At 40.4% G+C, this 23,616-nt stretch overlaps 2 protein-coding genes across 2 annotated transcripts; both read right to left on the bottom strand.

Annotated features, from left to right (window-relative positions):
* Positions 1-144: 144 nt before the first annotated feature.
* Positions 145-4,140, bottom strand: LOC139468943 (trypsin-like). Its single transcript, XM_071251083.1, has 7 exons — positions 4,011-4,140; positions 3,573-3,706; positions 2,979-3,076; positions 2,317-2,582; positions 1,138-1,283; positions 895-949; positions 145-345 (listed from the first exon to the last, which is right to left on the bottom strand). The coding sequence occupies exons 1-7, from the start codon at positions 4,051-4,053 to the stop codon at positions 242-244; spliced, it is 846 nt and encodes a 281-aa protein (XP_071107184.1). The 5' UTR covers positions 4,054-4,140; the 3' UTR covers positions 145-241.
* Positions 4,141-4,975: 835 nt separating this feature from the next.
* Positions 4,976-22,872, bottom strand: LOC139469152 (G-protein coupled receptor GRL101-like). The gene is made up of 13 exons (XM_071251287.1): positions 22,829-22,872; positions 21,823-21,980; positions 19,978-20,124; positions 18,873-18,986; positions 17,563-17,676; positions 16,178-16,327; positions 15,555-15,665; positions 15,152-15,268; positions 11,140-12,696; positions 7,853-7,980; positions 6,970-7,123; positions 6,539-6,744; positions 4,976-5,095 (listed from the first exon to the last, which is right to left on the bottom strand). Exons 1-13 carry the CDS (start codon positions 22,870-22,872, stop codon positions 4,976-4,978), a joined length of 3,120 nt encoding a protein of 1,039 aa, XP_071107388.1.
* Positions 22,873-23,616: the final 744 nt, after the last annotated feature.

Raw genomic sequence — 23,616 nt, 5'->3', positions numbered from 1 at the left:
CGTCCAAGAATTGTAAAATTGCATTGTTCGCCATGCTTTTCACGAACACCTGGATTCATCACTATTTGCTAGTGATTCATAAACACGTGTCCCTGATATAGTCTGAATCGTACAATCGACTCTGCTGGCAAAGGTTTTGTCGATTTTATTGTTCTTCTACACACATGGTGAAAGCAAACTGTGACGAATCTTTTGAAAGTCTGTATTGAAGTTGCACATGTATTGGTCTCAACTAGGCCTTTTAAGCATTAATCGTAGCTACAATCCATTGTCTGGCGCTCGTTGCACTTGCATATACAGCTGGAGAGTTCGGCTGACCACAGCCAAAGCCCCAGCTGACGGTTCCTGAAATATGTAACCTGGTTAAGGTCGGCTACATGATAATGTATCTCCTAGGACAAATATGAATTAGGTTAAAATCTTATCATTTTTTCTCTATTCATTATAGCCCTTACTCACTTTATCTATTTAACTCACTATGTCATGAAGAAATAAAATGTCCATATCTAGACACTTACTTGATAATATATTGACGACATAGAATTTTGCAACGATGAACACTCATATTTATGGCATACTTTGACGGTTCATTATGAACGGTGGCTGTTGTTACAAACCAACGCAAATTCATTATCTTTGGGATACGCTGACGCCATACCAATATCCATGAAATTATCTGTTTCCAAAACAACCAAGCTCCTGGTTAGGGCTCATTACAAATTAACATTTAGTGTATATAATATAGGCATTCAAAGAATCAACCCTTTTCAGAAAGGACTGCTTTGATTATCTCAGTTTTCTTTTTTATTACATATAATTCATTCTTGCTAAACTAATGACACTCTCATTAGGTCATTATATAACCCAATGTCTACGTGTTTTTGCCATACGTACCAATTATTTCCATACGGCCATTGCGATAACACATCAAAGGCCCACCGCTGTCATTCTACAAAAACATCCAACAGATGAAGAAATTGAAATAAGGGGTAGAGGAAGTGGTCTTTGAGCTGCTTCGAATCAATGTTCACGTCAAGGACACAGTATCTTAGAAAAGTCTTTGTATCGTAGATGATAATATTTGAAGATTGTCTAAGGTCAGGTGCGTGAATTAAGGAATGTGTGTGTGTAACATACTTTACACGGGTCTTTCCCTCCTTCGGGGAAGCCTGCACAGATCATGGAAGATTCGTGGAAGTCGTTAGAACCATATATATTTCTACAAGCGGCCTTGGACATAACGGGCTTCTCAACAACCTGCAGCATATCTGACGGAGCGCTTTCTGTGGACAGGTTAAAAACACATTTGCATTGTACGTCTATATATCGTAAAGCGACCATAATTACAGCAATAATTCGTTTTTGCTGATAATGTATTAATCTGGATAATTTCACTTCGGGTGGTAATGGTATTTCTCTGTATTTTCAAAATCGTGCAAATCACATATAATTGCCCGAAGGACTATTAATCTAGTACTACAGTTGGACATCTTCTACTGTACGGTTCATAAGTTATAGAAATCGTGAAAAAAACGCTGAAATATTTTATATTATGTATAAATACTAGTATCTAAGTTAGTTCAAGTTGGACTTATATACCATATAGTTTGATATAACACCGCTGTAACAGAATTCTTCAGTAATCCAGACTGATTATCTCTCCACCCCCAACTTTGCCATGGCTGAACTTTACTAAATTCCATTACTCTTCACTGTTCATGGCTGTTCACGTTGACAGTGTGATTTACAGATTTCAAGAACCCCAAGGGCAGCCATGATATGTTATTATGTTCACCTTTATTGTAGTGATTTACTTGTGGAATATGTCAACTTCCACAACATCATTGTTAAGTTAATCCTCAAGTTAAGTTTGAATAACGCCGTTTTTAGCTGCAGGCGAGTCAGCTTTGTACGATACGAGAATATCTGTGACCGATGATTGTGTAGTACTGACACAGTCGTAAGTGTGTGTCTTACTTGGTTATGTGTGCTTTGCAACAGATTTCATTATGTTTGAAAAACCGTTATGATCAAACGTATGCAATTTTAATGGTTTATGAACACCCACTGTTATATTTATGAATGCATAGGTCATCGATAGGTCAATGTTTTCATTCGCAAGGTGTTTTTAAAGTCATGTTAATCGCAAGGTATCGAATGGAAGTAGATACCCTTTTTAATGTTATTTTGACCAACCAGAATCAAGCATATCATAGTAAAATAATATTTTAAAGAGCGTTACATTCGTCATGTTATTGGTTATGAAATAGAACGAATGTTAACATTTGTGTATCTGTATCATATATTTAAACATACCTTCTGATGTTGTACCCCATCCGATAACATAACAAATTTCTCCTGCAACAGTTTCATTGCCAGAAACGCAACCAAAGTTGATTTCCGACCTGCCTATCCTTGGTGCTCTAACCAGTTCCATCAAACCACTGTCATGCTCTAGTGTTGTAGGCTTGAATAAAGGATGGCTCATCATGGCCTTGACGTCAATTAACTCAGTGGATTGTTCACTTGTCGACAGATCGTGTGCCCCAAGACGAATCTTCCAATCTGTGACGACTGTTCCACTGGCAGGAGACAACATTGTAAAAAGTTTTGATGTTTTTTTCAAGAGGCAGGTATGACATTACATAATGATAGGATACATGTAAAACGTCCACATTATCTTGGTCATAGTTTTTTAAAATAGTGTAGGAAATAAACAGTCTCAAAAACACAAATAGACGCATGTTGTACAATTATTCCATAGGATTCACAAAGTTTTGTTTCTAACAAACCAAATATCATAACACCATACAGATCCTCAAAACTAGGGCAAATCTCTGCAAAACAACGCTTGGAGTTTAAATCCACTGGGCAACCACAAATCCATTAAGCTATTTGACTTTTACATGGACAGTTTTTATTGTTAAGTCGGTACTTTGCGGGGATATATTTACCCATACATATACTGGATAACTTACTGAAGGCAGTGGGCTGCGGTGAGGATAAACCATCTTTTTGATGAACCCTTCAAAAGGGATCCAGCACAGGCAAAGACCCCCCGATATTCAAGCGCGACCTTTGTTAAAAAATGAGAACACGGACACATTGAGCAAGATTACAAAATGTATGCCTCATGTTGTTCTCCTTATCACTATTGAGAGACATGCACCTGATTTAACTGTTTAGCCATGACATGATATGAACTCACCAAGTATTTTCTTACAGTTTCACCTATTAAAGGTGCTTGTTACCTGTATCGCCTACAAATATATTATGCTCACACTTCTACATATTTATACAGAATGATATATATAATGTATTAAACGCTTTTAGTGGAATTAGATACGTAAAGAATAAAATATTAATATTTTATTTAATTACATTGATCTTGACATTTCTGAACAAATAGAGTAACTGTACTTTTGCCAGTATAATGAAACTTGAGACACACTGGCTGATGATTCATCAGTTGATTGAATGATTAGTTAGGTGACCTTTGCACTGACCAACTGATTAGTCACTGGGATTTAATTTTCGTCAGATGTTCGTAAAAACATTTTGTTGTTATTTACCATCCATGGAAACGAATGTGGTGTTGCGATTTGTCCACCAACAATGCGTTTCCTGACTGCCTTTGGGAGAGTGGTGTAATCAAAACCGACATCATTGATCCCACATCCTGGAGAATCTATATCGCCCAAGACACCTGCAATAACACAGACTGACTGCAATTACAGGTCGACAGACTGAACCAATCGTGCAATGCACAATGCAGGCTATATTTGAACATCGAAAAGTAGTGTAACATCATAAGTAACAGACTTATAAGAATTACATCAAGAGTAATAGACACCACTGTGTTCCATACATCCCTAACTTCAGTTATATGAATGTATTTTTTACAATCTGGGTATTGTATTTACTTTGCCTTCAAAACCACTTATAAAAAAGATCAATCATAAATGTGTTGGAGACAACATAAGACTTTTCTATCCGTTGGTATGTCTTACCTGAAGTTAGACACGCTAGAACAAGAAACCAAAGACCCAACATTTGTCCCTGACTTTCTTTCTGACACAAAGCCGTGGAATATTTCTGTAGCTCAATCAAGGTGTTGCCGCTGTGTCGGGTGAGAGTGATAAGAATAATATTGATAGTCTCTGGTTTTGTTCTTCTCACGATAAGAATACGGCCTAACGTGTAGGTTTGACCTCCTGAACATGTGAATCAGTATATTTTTGTATATAATAATGTATATAAATCATAAAATGTATTGGTCTAATCAATCACATATAAAATCAGTCTGGCTAAATGACGAGTCCAGAATCCTTGCCACTTGAAATAGAAGCACAAAATATAGTAATTATTGCTTGACATGTTTTATAATACAGTTTTGAAATACAAGTCATTCCGGCGATAAGATATACTACTCAGAGTAACGTGCGATTTTCAAGTCGTATGAATTTTGCTAGCGATAAACATCATCATTGAGTTTTTATCACGTGGCTTTAAATGCCACATGTGCACGTTTATTTCCTTCAGTTCGTGCTAGTAATGCACGTACCCTGCTCCATGGAATGGAACTGAAAGAATTTAAGGAACTGAAGTGTGTCACAATGAAGGTATGGACACAAAGATACTCAGTTGCCAGATTATCATGATATATGATTTATGTTGGATTGGGCACGACTGATTCCGTGACTATCATTGCTTTGCAATTCCTCAAGTGTTTCATAATAACGTTTGCAACAACCAACAAATACCAACCACGATTACACAAATATTTCAATATTTATTGCAATAACAATATTTCGTATTTGGTTTAAGTGCTAAAACACCGTGACGTGTCTATTCAATTCATCACCTGAATAGCCCCACTGACCAAAAGCAACTATGTATGTTATGAAATATGCAGAAATGTCGATTGGACGTAGCATTCGTCAGTGAGAGATCAACACAGTTCAAGTCCCCAATGTTAGGATGAGGTCAGGATGTACATCATCAGTGACAGCAGGAACTTAAAATCAGCCGAATTGGGGCGCTGTTCAGTTGATTTGCTACTGTCCATGTAGCAAAGGCATGCCTGCGTAATGTTCTGAAACATGATAAATGACCTGTATTCGTGAACAACTTTTTGTTTTGTTTTTACAGTAACGTCATTCAGGATTGAAAATCAAACGCTCTCAAAATATATGATTACTATCATAGAACTAGGATGGCGGTAAACACTATGCTGTATTATATCAAAAGGAAGACTTAGAATAAATAATATTGAAAAATGTTGATTTTGTTGATGGTTGTGAGCTGCTGAACGGTACAGAAATGAGTGTGAACCAAGCGAAGTGTCCTATCACATCGGCCCAGACACAGATTTTCAAAGAGAGGCTATCTGAACGACCACTTCATCGAATTTATGTACAGTGTGTTGAGAAGATCAGCAGCCCTGCAGAGTTCTTCGCTTGAATGAAGACGGAAGAAAAGTGAAACAGAAGGCTTTCTGTTGGCTGCTCGAGGACCAGACACTTTCCACTCGGAATCGTCAATGTTGCATCAAAATGTGAATATTAAATGTAGAATATGCAATGAATTTAATGAGAGTGTCCAACACATTGTCAGTGGATGTCCAGCTTTGGTACAAACACAATATCTTAAGCGACATCTTCGCAATGCTTGTTGTTTTGACACAGAGGTCCATCCATGGTACGACCCGGAATATGTAGAGGGCGTCATGGAAAACGATAAATACAAAATTCTTTGGAATAGGCCCGTATACAGCCGCAGACCTATCCAGGCCAACAAACCTGAGCTTGTCCTTTTTTTTAAATCCAATGAAATCATTTATATCATTGAATATTCTGTCCCTTTCGAAACTAATGTGATCGACAGGATTGAGGAAAAACATGGCAAATATGCGGACCTCTCTTTCGCTTACATCCCAAGTACCCAGTTGTCCGACACCCCATTGTTCTCGGTGCCTTAGCTTTGGTACCTACCAATCTGTTGACTGGCGGAGGGTATCCGGTTTGCTACTAGGAATATAGCCCCTCTGACAATCTGGGTAATGTAGAACTCCGAAAAGTTCTGGGTGGGTTTGACTAGGCAGCGCTTCCTGATAGAAGTCCCATTCGCTGTCTGGGCTGCTTGTAGAGGGGACAAGGGCCCTGAGCTGATGATGATTCGAAGTTAACCATCAGTGTGCATTCCAATGCATTCACAGTGCCTTTGGGCCTATACAGCTTGAGCTGCCTGTAATTCACTAGGTCTACACGCACATGATCCTCACATACCAAACTAGTACCAATTCGCTGCTGGTTGAACAGAGGGGCAATTTCCACCACAGACAATTTGTAACAAAGTCACATGCCCAAGGAGGCAGCACATGTAACATGTGTTTCTGTGTGAGGCAGGAAAGACGCCCTATGAACTGTCATCCACTTCACTCCGTCGTCAGCGTTGGTAAACTTTGCCTGATTTGTGATCTATGTGCAATGAACGGGACCGAGTTTCATAATTGCAAGTGAATAGTTACGTGACGTACCTGCTTGTCTACCATGACGTAAACGTTATCATCATTGAGTGGAGAAATCTGATCTTTCAAACTTGAGTCATGAAGAAGATCAAGAATTTTGCGAATCGTTTGATGAAGGTCAAGGGCCGTTACTTTTCCTGACTGGACAACGTCCGCGAGTCTTTCCATGCCATCAGTAGGAACTCCAGCATACACATGTGTCAAATGTCGTTGACCTGAAGAGGAAAAGTAGTATCTGTTCACTATATTATGGATAGTGTTCAGAATTCCGGGTTCAGATTTCAGAAATCCTTTAAGAAAAGGGTTTTGTCACTTTTAATTATTCAGAAATCTAGGCGACATATTAACTTTGGGAATCACGATACTAAGATGGTAATACTGTAAAGATAATTAGGATATTTGTAGTGTTCTGAAAACAATGGAATTCATCTAGTACTTACGTTTGTTAACTAGAACATTTCCATCCTGTTTCATATCATTCAAATCGTCACGTTTGTCATTAGATAAAGTGGAGACATCAAGATTCGAAGCCGAGGAACTCTTTTTGTTGGAATCTGTGGTCCGATGTGTCTTTTGCCTGGATTTCTTGAAGAACTAAATACATGTAAACATCGTTGTATTATGAGTACTAGTATATAAATAGGTATATCTGTAGATAACAGTGCTTGTTTGCGTTTAAAAGATCGTTCTAAATCGTTTAACATGATACAGTCATAAACTGTGCATCATGTGAATGGTGACACACAGATGTAACGGGATACCAGCGGTCTTGGATGGCAAGGGCCTAACTGTTATGTTTGTTGTATGATAATGTAAAACATCAGTCTCGAGCTTCTGCCGAAACAGATTTCATTGGGCATGAAGTGCAAACTAGTGGTGACAACATTCCAGTGGGCAAAATTGAGGTGGAACTTTCGAGTCTTGACCGGACAATGCACTGACAATCCGTGTCAGGATCATCAGCTAGGAGAGGGCACACTAAGTACCCATATCGATACCTCCCACTTGTTTTAATGTTCTTCACCATATTTGACACATATATTGTACATCAGGAATCCAGCAACCTACATCACATATATTATAGTTGAAAACATACGAGTGTATATACATATAACCGGACGATAACACATCCTTCAGACACTTTTCAATAAATGCAAGTTTAAGCCTTTCAAGTTTTAGCTTTGATCGCTTCATATATTACTTCATTTGCTATAGTTAAACTTCACTGATAAACCTTACGATATAGTGCAAAGGTATTATGAGGTGAAAGTTTAAGAAGACAATCTTTACTAGAGTCTGGATAAAAGAAAGGTTGTCGCTTACCTTCATTTGTGTTATAAGTGGAAGTGTGTACACCAGAGGGTTGAGGGCAGAGTTAACAGGTAGGATGAACACCAAGGTCCAAGCGAAGGCAACATCAGGAATCTCGGTACCAAATGCTGCTAGCAATCCTGAATATAGATAGAGTGTTCGATGATGTTATGTGTAGTTTGTGTGCACTCGCTTTACCTCGAAGAAAAAGTGATCAGAGGTGCACTTTGAGAGAACCTGTTGTAAGTTAAAAGCGTAAGAGTATAGTTATAATCCCTATGGTGTAGGGCAGATAGCGGAAATGTAAGACGAGTCCCCTCTTCACAAGATGAAGAAGTTTTCAGTAGTATCTAATAGTAATATCTAATTGTGGCTACAGCCTGCAAGAAGCCTGAGATCAGAAATAAACAACGGTGCTAACGGTCCAGAAAATGAACCTCAAATCCTTTTCCACATGCAGCACCTGTACTGTGGCATCGGCTCCCAATGGCTATCTCTTTCTTGTAGCGCTGTGAACAAACAACACTGGGTGGATTCGACCCATAATGTCCAATACAGTCGAACCTCACTTATCCGGACACTTGCGTTTTCTCAAATCTGGTCCGGATAAACGAGTGTCCGGGTATAACGATCCCTTGTTAACTGACCAAAATTCCCTACTCAAAATCCACCGAGGCATATGTGACATGAATGTCAAAAGTATGATTTATGAAGGATCGACCGATTTATGAATAAAATATACTCTTCAAAAAAAGAAACTTGACAGATGTAAAACCACTTTTTGCCAAATATCTAAAATAATTACATTAAATGAGAACCAAATAAGTCAAATAGAAAGCTGAGGTGTCTATAATTCGCGAAAACACATGAAAATCACATGAACGTAGCGTTTGGGGATCAATTGTACAGCTTCATCCAAACGCAACCGCCTATAAAAAAACGTGCAGCACAGGATCCTGCATTTAGGCATGCAGGCCCCCCTGCTCAATGGGTATAAAAATCCACATGAACGGCTGTTCATACAGTCCTTATAACGGCAGAAGAGGCGGTGACAGAATGCCAAGACTGAATGCAGCTCAACGGAACAACGCCATTGGGAGATTACAAGCTGGATCAACTCAGCAAGAAGTGGCCAGGCACTTTGGCGTATCCAGACAGACAATCTCCGCACTGTGGACCCGATGCAACAACACCAACAGAGTTGACGACAGACCAAGGTCAGGAAGACCAAGGATGACAACCCAAGCACAAGATCGATACATCCGGCTTCGACACTTCCGAGACCGCACTACCACAGCCACGTCTACAACCACACAGACCCCTGGGGTACGCAGAATATCAGATCAAACGGTACGCAACAGACTGAGGGAGGCTGGATTTTTTGCACGAAGACCTGTTCGACGTCATGTATTGACCCCACGTCATCTGGCGGACCGTCTGCTTTGGTGCCAACAGAGGGTTAGATGGGCACGTGCAAGGTGGAGAAATGTACTGTTTACTGACGAGTCCCGTTTCCTACTCTGTCTGTAGGGCGCGCACGTGTCTACAGACGTCGGGGTGAACGTTACGCCCCCAACTGTCTGCAGCGGTTTGTCCCATTTGGCGGCGGGAGTGTCATGGTATGGGCCGGAATTCATCACGGTGGTAGGACGCCTCTCGTGCATGTGGCAGGTGCATTGACAGGTGTGCGTTACAGAGACTTGATCCTACAGCCTTACGTCCTTCCTCACGTCAACGTTCATGGCGGACAGTTCCAGCAGGACAACGCTCGACCGCATATTACCGGTGTTTGTCAGAACTTCTTACAGCACAACAACTTCCAGACATTACCTTGGCCAGCCCGGTCATCAGATTTGTCCCCGATTGTGCATCTGTGGGACGAGTTGGATCGACGCGATCGCAGAAGGAATCCACCGCCCCAAACACTTCCCGCGCTTCTTGATGCACTTCAGCATGGATGGCATCACATCCATCAGCGTGTTATTGACAACCTGATTGCATCTATTGGTCGTCGGTGTCAAGCGGTGATTAATGCACGTGGTGGGCACAACCGATACTGACATTTTCTGTACCCCTGTGACATTAACTGTATCGTGTACGTGTGTCTGTCTAGGTGACACGATTAATGTTTTGAACATTGTGTACATTGATCTTCAAACAGTGATTCAATTATGGTTTCTGTGTCCTATTTTGAAACAATCGCATTATATTACATTTTGAAAGTCAGTGTCAAGTTTCTTTTTTTGAAAGTATATATTGCGTTATATAGACCGACAGGGCATGCTGTGAAAATGCCCTATATTGTTGAAACAGCTGAAGAAATGCATATTTAGCCTAGTTTATGTAATACACTTGTTTGTATACAGTTGTGACGGAGAGTTTAGGGCAACCTGCCACACATTAACATTTAATAGCCCTGTTTACCCAAATGAGATAAAATCCAAGGCTGAACTCATTCATGTGTGAAAAATTGTGCTCTAGACTTATATTATGCACGAATGTCACTGAATAAATTATAATTATATACAAGTCATAATTACAAGTCATAATTACAAATATACAAGTCATAATTACAAGTCATAATTATATACAAGTCAGTGCAATCTTACCTCAATTAGACCAAACGCTTTGTCTAATTTTCTCTTTGCTTCTATATTACTTTCTTTCTATTCTCATTATTCCTTACTGTACTTGTCATAATACGTCATCTTTCGTACATTTGTAAATACAGTATGTAATTACCAAGGAGAGGGTGTTCTAAGTTGGATAACGTGTTCCTAATTCTTTTCCATTTGTGAATATGATATGTTTAAACTAAACTAACTATTTTTTTAATGTAACTAATTAACACAGTGATCACATGACACCCGCCGCTTTTGATGTTGGCTGTCGAGTTTGAATTGCCAACAAGCGTGGTCACGGTCCATGGGACACAATAGTGTGTATTTTGCACGGTTGATAAACGAATGAACAACCGAATTTTCGGATAAATGAAGTATTTTATGAAGTATTTATTTCATTGCACATAAACATTGTCGTGCCAAAGCTAGGCATCCACTGACAATGTGTTGCATATGATCCACATTTCATATTTACATTTTGATGCAAAAACACTCATTGTCGGTTTCGAGTGAGAAATGACTGGTCCTGAGCAGCAAACATAAAGGCTTCTGTTTCAATTTTCAGGCCAGCCGACTTCACCCAAGCGAAATTCTTTTGACAATGACACCTTCGAAACTAGCACATTAATTCTAAACAGATGGCTTTTGTTTTGAAACAAAAAGAAAATATCAATTTACCCATTACTCCAATTGGGAACCAGCAACAAAAGTCTGTGAAAGCCACAAAGAAGAGTCGTTTTGCAATGGCCAACTCCTGGGCATTCCGCTTCTCATCCTTCACTAAAGCATGTGAAGTTACCACTCTGTAGATGAATAGCTGACCAAAAGCAATCAGAAGGAACACAAGGAAGTTGAAGCATACAAAGATAGCGAATGCATAACACCACGCTGGTGTCATGTCATCAGAGAATGGTAGGGCCAGACACACAGAGTTGTCTGTGTAGAAGTTCCAGTCTTGAAACATGAGGGGGGTCACTGAAAATGTTATGGCTGTGAGCCACGTTAGTACTGAAACAACTACCGCCCATCTCCTAGAGAATCTGACTTCGCCAAAAGGGAATTTGGTTGCAAAAAATCTGTCCAAAGTGACAAAGAAAATGAAGAGACAGGAAGCCTCTGAGGAAATGGTTGAGAGAATTCCGCTAAACTGACAAAGGAAACTGCGTTTCCAATGATATGCATACCACATATAGGTTCCTTTATAGAACAAACCTACTGCTCCAATGATGACAAGATATAAACCCATAATCAGATCAGCAACGCAGAGATTTGTGATGAAAATCCCATACCCTTTCCTGAGCACAGACCTGTTATATATAAGTCTAAACCCGAGGGCACCTAAGTTTCCTATAACTGCCATTACTGCCAAAATCCAGAGGAAAATACGGAGCAAGTCACTACCTATCAAGTCAGAACAACTTGATATCTTATCATTTTCAGAATAGCATTCCTCTTTCTGGACAGTTTTAGGTCGGACCCCATCACAGCACATCGCGGGTGTATCAACATATAGTATCTTCAAATGATCAAGGCCTTGGAACATATTTTCAGAAAAGATTTCAACCTCGCAATCGTCAATGTTCAATGAATTGACCTGGGAGAGACCGTTGAATGCTCCAGTTTCAATAATAGCAACGTCGGTGTCCGCCATTGAGATCTCTTTCAAATTTGGCATACCTTGAAAAACGTCAACTGGTAAATAGGATATGTCAGTATCAGATAAACCGAGCGTTTCTAAAGCTCCCAAACCACTAAATGAGCCTGGTATAATGCGATGAAGATTTTTGTTCAAAGATAATTCGAGATGTTTTAGTCGAGGAACTGAAAAGGTTCCCTCCGGAATTTCAGTTATTAGATTTTCCCTTAAGTCCAAAGACTGTAAATTTAGAGAATGAAATATCTGAGGAACGCGTTTCAAACTGCAGTTAATAATCTTCAGACTCTCCAATGAATAAAATCCATCAAACCCTAGAATCATTTCTGACATGTCAATGTTTTGGAGTTCGATTCTTCTGGCAGCTTTTGGCAGGTTTGAAATTAATGGCATTCTCATTTCACACACGATGGAATATCCGACACAAGAGCATTCATCAGGACATGTTTTTTGGCAGAACCTCTCGTCATCCCCTTCTGGGCAATGGTAAATTGTGTCACACAGTTCGTTAGCGTGGATGCAATGGTTGATGGATGATCCAGACTTCTGGCAGCGGTAGTAACCAGGACATCTATAGAGACCTGTTGTGAAGAGACATATCTAGCATGAGGTTAATACATGTGTTTTGTTTTAGTTCATCATGAATAATGTGATACCTCTTCATGTACATCTGGGGCGGTCGGGTAGCCTAGTGGTTAAAGCGTTCGCTCGTCACGCCGAAGACCCGGGTTCGATTCCCGACATGGGTACAATGTGTGAAGCCCATTTCTGGTGTCCCCCGCCGTGATATTGCTGGAATATTGGTAAAAGCGGCGTAAAATCAAACTCACTCACTCACTCATGTACATCTGCCGTCCGGGTTTGTAATCGAAAGGGAGTGCGTGAGTGATTTTACTTCAACGTCCCAATAATCATTCATAAACAGTGGGAATCGATGACTCGAGCCAACTCTGTACGGCGAATTGATAGAGGACAGCAATAAATATGTATATGGTCATTTAGAACCATTCAATAATTTGCTTTGAAGCATCAACTTTCAGTCGCTTTTGTCCTTTGTTACATATGGTAGAGAGACCTTTGTCACATATGGTAGAGATCGACTTTTGTTACATATGTTAGAGATAGACGTTTGTTACATATGGTAGATGTGGACCTTGTTACATATGGTTGAGATGGATCTTTGTTACATATGGTAGAGATCGACCTTTGTCACATATGGTTGAGATCGACGGTTGTTACATATGGTAGAGATAGACCTTTGTTACATATGGTAGAGATAGACGTCTGTTACATATGTTAGAGATTGACCTTTGTTACATAGCGTTGAGATAGACGGTTTTTTTACATATGGTAGAGATAGATGTTTGTTACATATGGTAGAGATCGACCTTTGTTCCATAGGGTAGAGATCGACCTTTGTTTCATAGGGTAGTGATAGACCTATGTTATATATGTTAGAAATAGACCATTGTTACATAGGGTAGCGATAGACGTTTTTTTATATAGGGTAGTGATAGACGTCTGTTACATATGGTAGAGATAGACGTTTTTTACTTAGGGTAGTGATAGACGTTTGTTACATAGGGTAGAGATAGACGTTTATTACATAGGGTAGAGATAGACGTTTGTTACATATGTAAGAGATCGACCTTTGTTACATAGGGTAGAGATAGACCTTTGTTACATAGGGTAGAGATAAACCTTTGTTACATAGGGTAGAGATAGACCTTTGTTACATAGGTTAGAGATAGACCTTTGTTACATAGGTTAGAGATAGACCTTTGTTACATAGGGTAGAGATAGACGTTTGTTACATAGGGTAGAGATAGACGTTTGTTACATAGGGTAGAGATCGACCTTTGTTACATAGGTTAGAGATCGACCTTTGTTAGATAGGGTAGAGATAGACGTTTGTTACATAGGGTAGAGATAGACCTTTGTTACATAGGTTAGAGATAGACCTTTGTTATATAGGGTAGAGATAGACCTTTGTTACATAGGGTAGAGATCGACCTTTGTTACATAGGTTAGATATAGACCTTTGTTACATAGGGTAGAGATAGACCTTTGTTACATAGGTTAGAGATAGACCTTTGTTACATAGGTTAGAGATAGACCTTTGTTACATAGGTTAGAGATAGACTTTTGTTACATAGGTTAGAGATAGACCTTTGTTACATAGGGTAGAGATAGACCTTTGTTACATAGGTTAGAGATCGACTTTTGTTACATAGGGTAGAGATAGACCTTTGTTACTTGGGGTAGAGATAGACCTTTGTTACATAGGGTAGAGATAGACGTTTGTTACATAGGGTAGAGATAGACGTTTGTTACATAGGGTAGAGATCGACCTTTGTTACATATGGTAGAGATAGACGTTTGTTACATAGGGTAGAGATAGACCTTTGTTACTTAGGGTAGAGATAGACCTTTGTTACATAGGGTAGAGATAGACGTTTGTTACATAGGGTAGAGATAGACGTTTGTTACATAGGGTAGAGATCGACCTTTGTTACATAGGGTAGAGATCGACCTTTGTTACATAGGGTTGTGATATAGTCACTGCTTTTCATCACCATTGATCACTTAAGTGTTCCAAACTCAAGGAACCACTACACGTATTGTCCTGTGTATTATACAGATATAACAAATCCAGTTATGCGACACTGACAAGTATTTCAGTCTAGACATTCCTTCAACACTCATCTTACCGCACTGGTGTTCATCCTCTCCTCTGGGACAGTCTGTGACGCCATTACACACAACATCATCTTACCGCACTGGTGTTCATCCTCTCCTCTGGGACAGTCTGTGACGCCATTACACACAACATCATCTTACCGCACTGGTGTTCATCCTCTCCTCTGGGACAGTCTGTGACGCCATTACACACAACATCATCTTACCGCACTGGTGTTCATCCTCTCCTCTGGGACAGTCTGTGACGCCATTACACACAACATCATCTTACCGCACTGGTGTTCATCCTCTCCTCTGGGACAGTCTGTGACGCCATTACACACAACATCATCTTACCGCACTGGTGTTCATCCTCTCCTCTGGGACAGTCTGTGACGCCATTACACACAAGATAGACAGGGATGCAGTAGGTGCCCGGACACGTGTAGAATCCTGCAGGGCACTCTGCTAACGCTTGAAAATGCAGATTCATTGGTTCATCATTCACAGCTGACCATTTAACCGTTTTAGTATTGATAACATTTAGTGGGCAAGGTAATTGAAATGCTAAAATAATACGCTGACTACTCATTATACGTATATGGACATGTAAAATGTATTCCGTCATTCATAAATAATCTGAATCAGAGACAGTTGACGGCACTCTGTTGAATGTTTAGCAGTTATATTTTCAAACGATTAATAAAAAAAACTATTGCCAATTTTTAAGTAACTACGACCAAACAGATTATGAACCTACAACAATTATCAATGTTATTTCCATCAAAAGACGCTGAAACTTTTCCAAATATATCTGGCACCCTCAGACAAGAAAGGTTTGTCGTTCCATTTATCTTCAGCGGATACTGATCTGTGGACATAAATAACATTATATTACTTGTACGAAGCTTCTCCGATTTGTTTGTTTGTTTTTAAACGCCACACTTAGAAATATTCCAGCTGTATGACGGCAAGTCTGGACAGTGACTGACATCATGAGCATCGATCCAAGCATTTGGGATACGATGACATGCATCAACCAAGTCAGGGAGCCTGACCCCCCGATCCCGTTAGTCTCTCTTACGACAAGCATAGTCGTCTTTTACGGCAAGGATGTCTGAAGTAAAACTTGGTGTTTCTATATCCAGTTACTCAGAATAACCACAGTGTGGACGTCCAACACCTCATACGCTTCCCATGGCAAATATTATTCCAAGAAATGGAAATAGAAATTAAGCATTGCCTTCTATTACAAAGTAAGAAAGGCGAAGCAGTAGAACATTTACCAAATGTTACACATATGTTTAAATATGCCTTAGTGCCATACTACAACTGAAAATACGGCCTGCAGAGTACTTTACTTACACTTATGAACCTACTTACTAGAGGGCTCCGTGAGATTGAGAGAGGGCTTGTCTTCAGGTGGACAGGTTTCATCCTCCCGCTTCGTACCGTCACAGTCGACGATGTCATCATTCTTCCAGAAATTAGGGATACAACGACCATCATGGCACTCAAAACTATAACAAGTATCTGCCGAAAAAAAAATGATTTAGATATACTTAAGAGGAGAGATGAGGTGAATGGGGTTTAGCGTCGCGTCCAAGATTATTGCGCTTACATAGTGACATGCATGCACGTGTGTGTGTGTGTGTGTGTGTGTGTGTGGGGGGGGGGGGGGGGGGGGGGGTTGCTTATGCTAGTCCGGAATGATACCGATTTTATAGTGGTAGCCCAATGAGATACCGAGCCGACCAGTTCTGGTTTTAGCCCCTTAATGCCGAGCGCCAGGCAGGGAAACAACAAGTACCAATATTTGGTATGATGCGGCGGATCGAACCCCGGACATTTCGCTCTCCAGGCGGACGCTCTACCACGGAGGCGGCCAGAAATACTTTAGAGTACCAAGACCATGTTTCAGTATGATTAAAGTCACAGACATGACTTACTTTGAAATCAGGTGGTCACAATCACAAGAAAATCCATTACGTTGATTGCGAGTCTTGACCAAATAAAGAACGGCCGATATAGGTGTCGATCAACGATGACTCGAAACCAGACTGTTCAAACATTCTATCGAAGGAATTCTTATTTTAGTCGACTCTTATGACAAACGTCCCGTTAATATCCGGGGTAGAATAGGTCTTCAGCAACCTATGCTTTTCGTGAAAGGCTACTATGTTTGTCGTCAAAGGCGACTAACGGGATCGGTTGGTCAGGCTCGCTGACTTGGTTGATTCATGTCATCACTGATGATATTTACTGAATCAAGATGTTTCAGTGGTCAAAGGTGAGGGTCCCACATGAAGTTCCGCATGTCGTGGGTTCGATCTCGCACTTAATACAAATCTTGGTTATCTATATGTTACCTTGCTCGATGGTGTCACCATCTATCGTCTATCTGGTTCACCTACATCAAGATGACACGCCGAGGGATTCAATTGAAACACTGTTCAAATGCATTCAGTCGCCGATATAAAGAGGGCCTTACCAGTGGGAACACGGGTAGCCCGGTCGTTTAAGGTGTCGCAGTTCGATGAGCACAGTTGGGTCGCTTGCCCCCTTTATATTTCTAGGTTTGTCAACACCTTACCCGTACTCTTGGGTTTCTCTCAAGTCGTTAACGTCTGAGACCTGCATCACTTAGGACTTTCCTCCCGCATTTGGCTGACACGCCGTGATATAACTGTAATACAGTTTAAAGCGGCGTTAAACCAAACTCACTCACTCACTCACTACTGTTCCTGCAGAATGAAGATATTGCCTACCACAGTTCTGTTCATCAGTGCCATCCATACAGTTTTCAAACATGTCACATCTCTCCCCAGTCGATATACATTGTCCGTTCTCGCAAGACCAGCCGCCACTGCACGGGTTAGGCACTGGAACAGGATTAACAGGTTGATGCCTTTACTCCATGTGCAAATAAGGAAACGTTTTGCTGGTTCTTGTATCAATTCACTGATTGTATTTTATTTCTAGTCATATGCATGATGCACATTTAAAATAGTGATAACCTGCAGAGTGACACAGTCACACGTGGGGGCGAAACTCTGATTGCCTCAACGATAGTTCAAAGGGGCCTCACATTCGAAACTAAACGAACTTACAGAGAATACATAGTACGTTAAATAAGTACTCATGCCATACGACGGCAGGCTGCAAGCAATCGAGTCCTGACCAGACAATCCAACGATCGTGACCAGACAATGCAGTGACACGATAGGGCGTTTAATGATTTTGTTGAAACTGAAAACGATATATTAATACATCGAGATGTTGCTGCTTACAAGTTAAGAGAAACACTATGAAAGACATGTGTGTGGGTGTAGGAGGTGGGTGGGGCAGTTAAATGTCTCGACCCAATCATATTTTATGTAGTTCACACAACATAATTGCTAAATGCTACTGAGGATTTCATTCCAACCGCAGAAACACTGAAGTTGTAAATCCATACTGATCCATCCAAAGATTTACAAATATGGGCCCCGCTGTTTCGATCACTATATGTGACAATAAAGTGCGCCGAAATGTTTGAAAAGAGATATCGGTTAGCGAACCTACTGAAATTTCGTAATTTATACATATGGGTCCCGGTGTTGCTGTCAAATATAACATATTCAAACTTTTTAATAAAACAATACTGTTCACCTTAGGGATTGGAAGGGGAATAATTATAACCACCCATAACATGCAACTTAATCATGACAAATGCCAATTGTGAAAAATGACGGAGATATCTCCAGTTTGTAATTGGAGTGACCTCATTTTCCCCAATCAGGTCGATTGATAATGCAGTTTCACCCACGTGGCACAGGATACACACAACGAAGGGAATGGTCGTTTTATCGTCATAATTAGTATCAGGGGTATTTTAGGACTTTCGTTATATTTCTATTCTTAAACGAAGAACATTTTCATTTTTAATTCTCAAAGATCTTTAATAAACAAAACAAAAACAAATGAAGACACAAATCGATGACAGCGTCTGAATCTCCATCAGACCAATTGTCGGGTGTCTGTGATTCTGTGAGAAGAAAAGGTAATCAAGGATTTGCGTTTTAGCGACGTGACTTACCACATTGCTCCTCGTCAGAGTAGTCACCACAGTCGTTGACGTAGTCACAGTAGAGGCTGATGGAGATGCATCTGCCGTTGTCACACTTGTACTGATCGCGACTGCATTCACTATCTGGAGAAGTCCGAGTGACACATTTCCAGACATACTTGCAAGTGTAATTAACTGTATTGAACAGTCGTATCAGCCAGCAATAGTGAATGTGTTGACATACATGCAAGGTTCTGTGGATGTCTTATGAAACGCCATTTATAATATGATTTATGTATGATTACTTTATCCCCCGCAAATGCACTCTGTCTGCCTTTGACAGAAGCCCTACACGTGTGTCTACTTTGTAGGAGTGAGGGAAAATCGGGTTTAACGTAGCGTTCACGATTATTGCACTTATAATTATAGCGACGTACATGTGTGTGCGTATGCGTGTGTGTATGTGTGTGTGTGTGCGTGCGTGTGTGTGCGTGCGTGTGTGTGCGTGCGTGTATATGTGCGTGCATGCGTGCGTGCGCGTGTATATATATATAATTATATATATATGTGTATGTGTGTGTGTGTGTGTGCGTGCGTGCGTGCGTGTGTGTGTGTGTGCGTGTGCGTGTGTGTGTGTGTGTGGTTTGTTTGTACTAGCCCAAGCTATTGTCGGTTTTAATATTGCTAGCTCACTGAGATATCATGTCGTAGTTTAACAAGGACACACAACTCAGGCACAGCATACTGACTACGGTTCTTGTTTTATGCCCTTAACGCTGAGCGCCAGGCAGGGTAACAAGCACCATATTTTAACGTTTTTAAAAAGGCGGCGAGAGATCTCCATCAGCTTGACCACGGAGGTAGTGAGTGAGTGAGTGAGTGAGTTGCAATTTACGCAACAGTTTTTCAGTTATATAAGTTTATCGTCAGGGAAAGCTAAACTGACGAGAGTGGTAGACGAGTACAATTTAGGCGAAACCCACGAACACGTGTGTGGTTCTAAAAAACGAAGGATCGTAATCTAGGACTGAAATCCGGATCCTGGCTGCTGAAACACAAAACTCTGCGGTGACGTACATGTAAACATCTCGGCATGGTGTTGAAATTGAATCTTAAGAAAATATTGTGTACACACCACATTCCTGCTCATCTGTGCCATCCAAACAGTCTCTCCTCCCATCACATCTCAGCAGTGAGGAAACAATCTCGCCATTGTCACAAGTCATGTACACTGATGTAGAGTGTAGGAGCTCATTGTGTTGAACCGGAAGGACGGGCACACCTTGATAGGGACGAGAATAGGCTAATGCTCTTAAAGCTATAGTGTAACATCATTTCAGTTTAAAAACAAACATTTAAATAAATTGTGAATCATGTGTTCGGCAAACAACAAAGACGCCCAAGTGGCTGCTCAGTTGCGTGTGAATAGTTATGTGAATATCTCGATCAATAATAAGTGCTTCTGGCTATCAAACAGTAGCAAAGGTTTTGCCTCTTAACGCAAGTATTTCGAGAATACAGGAGCATAAACGTAGCAAAGAATAACTGTTTGACACTATCCATGAATTAATGGTGCCATCCTGCTACATTAAACGGAACATCCCAGTGTAGTGATAACAACAGCATCAAAACATTAACGCGTCATTTGTGTTTGTCTAACTTCCTGCACACTAAATCATTTAGCTTGCTTTTATCATAATACCAACATTCCTGGAATATAGAACTTCAACGCCAAGCATAGCCCGTCTCGGTTATCCGCCCGAACGGATTCTATTGGGTGTAAAAGGCAAAATGGCGGTGAAAATGGTGTGAATTACGGTGGCTCATAAGGGACATGGAGTCTGTTTTTCAATATTTTGATATTTCACTTACTTTACATATTTCTGTGACAAATCGTGTTAATTTGCAAAAGGTTACGATAACAGTAAGTGAAATATCAAAGAATTGAAAAACAGACTCCATGTCCCTTATTGGCCACCGTAATGAATACAAAGTCATGTAGATTACTGAAAATCACAAGGTGTTCACGAAAAGGGTCAGCATATCCTGCCCTACAGGCAGCACCCGCCACTTACACAATTTGCATAATAAAAAGTAAGTGTTTGTTGCCTGACACCGCACAGCAATACTCTTGCCATGCGACGGCGGCCTGTAAACAATCAACTCCTCATCAGACGATTCCATGGTAGTGACCAGACAGTCCAGTGACACGATAGCTGAAGAACTGATTTGGTTGAAACGATATTTTGAATTAAAGTTCAAGTGTGTTCAAGTGCACATATTCTGTTGCTTATAAGTAAAGAAAACATTTAAGAAAACAAAACAGCGTGGGACAGTTTCGATGTGTCGGGTCATTTCCTTTCCAGATGAATAAAATGATAAATGTGGGACGCGGGGACTTCATTCCAACAGCAAATTAATCGACCCAGTTCAAGTTAAATAATTGTAAAACGCCAACGCCAGAGAATAACCAGTCTCGATTATCAAAACAATCATTGACAAGATGATAAGGTTGTAATTGTTTCTCGACCAATCGTCAATGAAGAGCTACATCGTTGTTGGAGGTAATGTATCGGTCAAATAACGCGTTTTCACGTCGATCACGAGAGTGGGCTAGCGGCCATTTGTCACCGCGGGGACGCAGTGGTTATTGTCAGTTCGTCACATACAGATAGTGACACGGATGTTAACATGTGGTTGGAACGCCTACAACACAAGTTCTGTCAGAATACATTGCCAATCTACGCTAATTAATGATCCATGTGAAAAAGCATCCTCGAGCAGAGTTTTCTGTTAATAATGGAACAAGCTGTTCCCTTTTATTTAAATAGTGTCAGTAATTCAGTTTGATGGCAATGTGAGTCGCCACCGGAATATGTGTTTTTACTAGTCGAATTGTTGATTTACAACTCGATTGAAATATCTCAATACTATTATACCTACACATTTATTATTATTTTCAAATTCTCAAAACTCTTACCAACAGATCGAGTCACATTTGTAGCTTCCTTTTCACAGATAAAGCCACTGCCGATTGGATCCCCACACCCGATGTCGTGCCATCCGGTCCTCCCTAACATAGCTGTACATGTCTCGAGACGAGAGCCGCCAGGCTCAGTCATCATGTGGTCTTTGTACCTGTTGATAAGTCAGGCTTAAAGAAGCGTAAGTTTTTAGTATTTAGTTGTTGTTTAACGCCATACTCAGCGATATTCCAGCTATATGACGACTACCTGTTAATACTCGAGTATGGACAAGACAACCCAGTGAGTTTTGGGAACAACGCCGTCGGGGTACGAGCACACGCTATGAACAGGACACCGCGCTCTACCACCAGACTCGTGTGGTCGCCTCTTACGACCGGCTGGCGACCTACATTGCTGGGGTCCACTTCTAACCCCATGGGGGAATAGACGAATGAGGGTAAAGGGTACGCTTATAAGGGGTCGTTAATAATAAGGAGTCAGGAGTCTGGTGGTACATAATGTGGCATTTTCTTGTGCATGGGCTTGAATGTTGTTTCTTTAAGGTAGCAAGGGTCACAGTCGTGATCCAATAACCTGCCCCACACCGTTGCACCTCATCATTCATAGAAGTCAGTATCAGAGTGAGTGAGTATCGTTTTACGCCGCTTTTAGCAATATTCCAGCAATATCACGGCAGGGGACACAAGAAATGGGCTTCACACATTGTACCCATGTGGGTCAGTATCAGAAACCTCTTAAATCCATAATTATCAATTGTATATACTACAGATGTGTCAGCTTGTATCATTGAATTTTATCTTTAAATAATGATCACAATTAACATGGTTAATTTAGGTGCCTGAACCCAAATGATTGGTCAGGACAATATATGGGTCAGACACTTTGGCATAGAGAAATATGACATTGGTTTTCAGCCTACCGCTTCCTGAATGTGAATGTACATAATGCATATGGCATACAGTTTATGATAGTCAAACATGACATCAGTTTTCCGCCTACCATTTCCTGAATGTGAGTGGTGCTCCATCCTCCCAAATAAACATATCTTTGAATATTCCAGGTTTTCTAGTGAACGTCTTCGTGAGACCTGGAAACACATCATCCACGAGTAACCATCTGTATACCGTGAACAACCAATGTGAACAGCTGTCCAAATCAATATGAATATTAGCATACATTACCATTAGAGGCCGGATGAATATGACTTTTCAAAATTTTAGATCGGTAAACTGTTTGCAGTTAGACTACTACAAAGGGACTGCATAAGTGTTTGTTCTTGCAACGATTTGTGACTAGGGATGAAATCTGGGTCCACCACTTCAATCCAAACAATAATCTGCATGTCCCTGATCACGGCACTTTCCTTAAATTCGTCCCTTTTCTAAAAAACACAGGCCCCTACTTATTGCCACAGAAAAATACTTTGGTCAAAGTGTTTTGTGGATATACATCTATGGCATCATGTAATGTCTACAACAAAACATTTCACTATTAAGCAAATCCTGCTACGTGAGGCTTAGAACTTCCCAAACAACCCTCGTGCAACAAGAAACTGAAATATATCCAATGCGCCAAAGTGTCAGAAATGTTCAGTAGGGTGAAATGGTGACGAGCGCCCAAATAAAGTCAGCTGTCCTGAAATAATGTAAGTTTGTTTTGTTGTTGTGAGAAGTATTTAAGGCGTAGCATACAGATCAGTATATAAATAATTAACTAGTTTAAAAATATGTTACTTTAAATACTTTCTCTGAACAATAATCTCTAATCTAACTAAACTCTATTGATAA

Source organism: Haliotis cracherodii, unplaced genomic scaffold, assembly GCF_022045235.1.
Source record: "Haliotis cracherodii isolate W230 unplaced genomic scaffold, xgHalCrac1.p SCAF_2, whole genome shotgun sequence".
Classification (NCBI taxonomy): Eukaryota; Metazoa; Mollusca; class Gastropoda; order Lepetellida; family Haliotidae; genus Haliotis; species Haliotis cracherodii.
The sequence above is the reverse complement of the archived record's forward strand: the minus strand, read 5'-3'. Positions and strand labels throughout refer to the sequence as shown.

Excerpts from the sequence above, each read along its gene's own strand:
- LOC139468943 (XM_071251083.1), bottom strand. The coding sequence starts at position 4,053 with ATGTTGGGTCTTTGGTTTCTTGTTCTAGCGTGTCTAACTTCAG. Across the intron at positions 3,707-4,010 it reads TCTAGCGTGTCTAACTTCAG|GTGTCTTGGGCGATATAGAT; the intron begins GTAAGACATACC and ends GTGTTATTGCAG. Across the intron at positions 3,077-3,572 it reads CACATTCGTTTCCATGGATG|GTCGCGCTTGAATATCGGGG; the intron begins GTAAATAACAAC and ends TTTTTAACAAAG.
- LOC139469152 (XM_071251287.1), bottom strand. The coding sequence starts at position 22,872 with ATGTTTATTTGGGAGGATGGAGCACCACTCACATTCAGGAAATG. Across the intron at positions 20,125-21,822 it reads AAATGTGACTCGATCTGTTG|GTGTGCCCGTCCTTCCGGTT; the intron begins GTAAGAGTTTTG and ends GTCCCTATCAAG. Across the intron at positions 7,124-7,852 it reads CACTTATAACACAAATGAAG|TTCTTCAAGAAATCCAGGCA; the intron begins GTAAGCGACAAC and ends ACATGTATTTAG.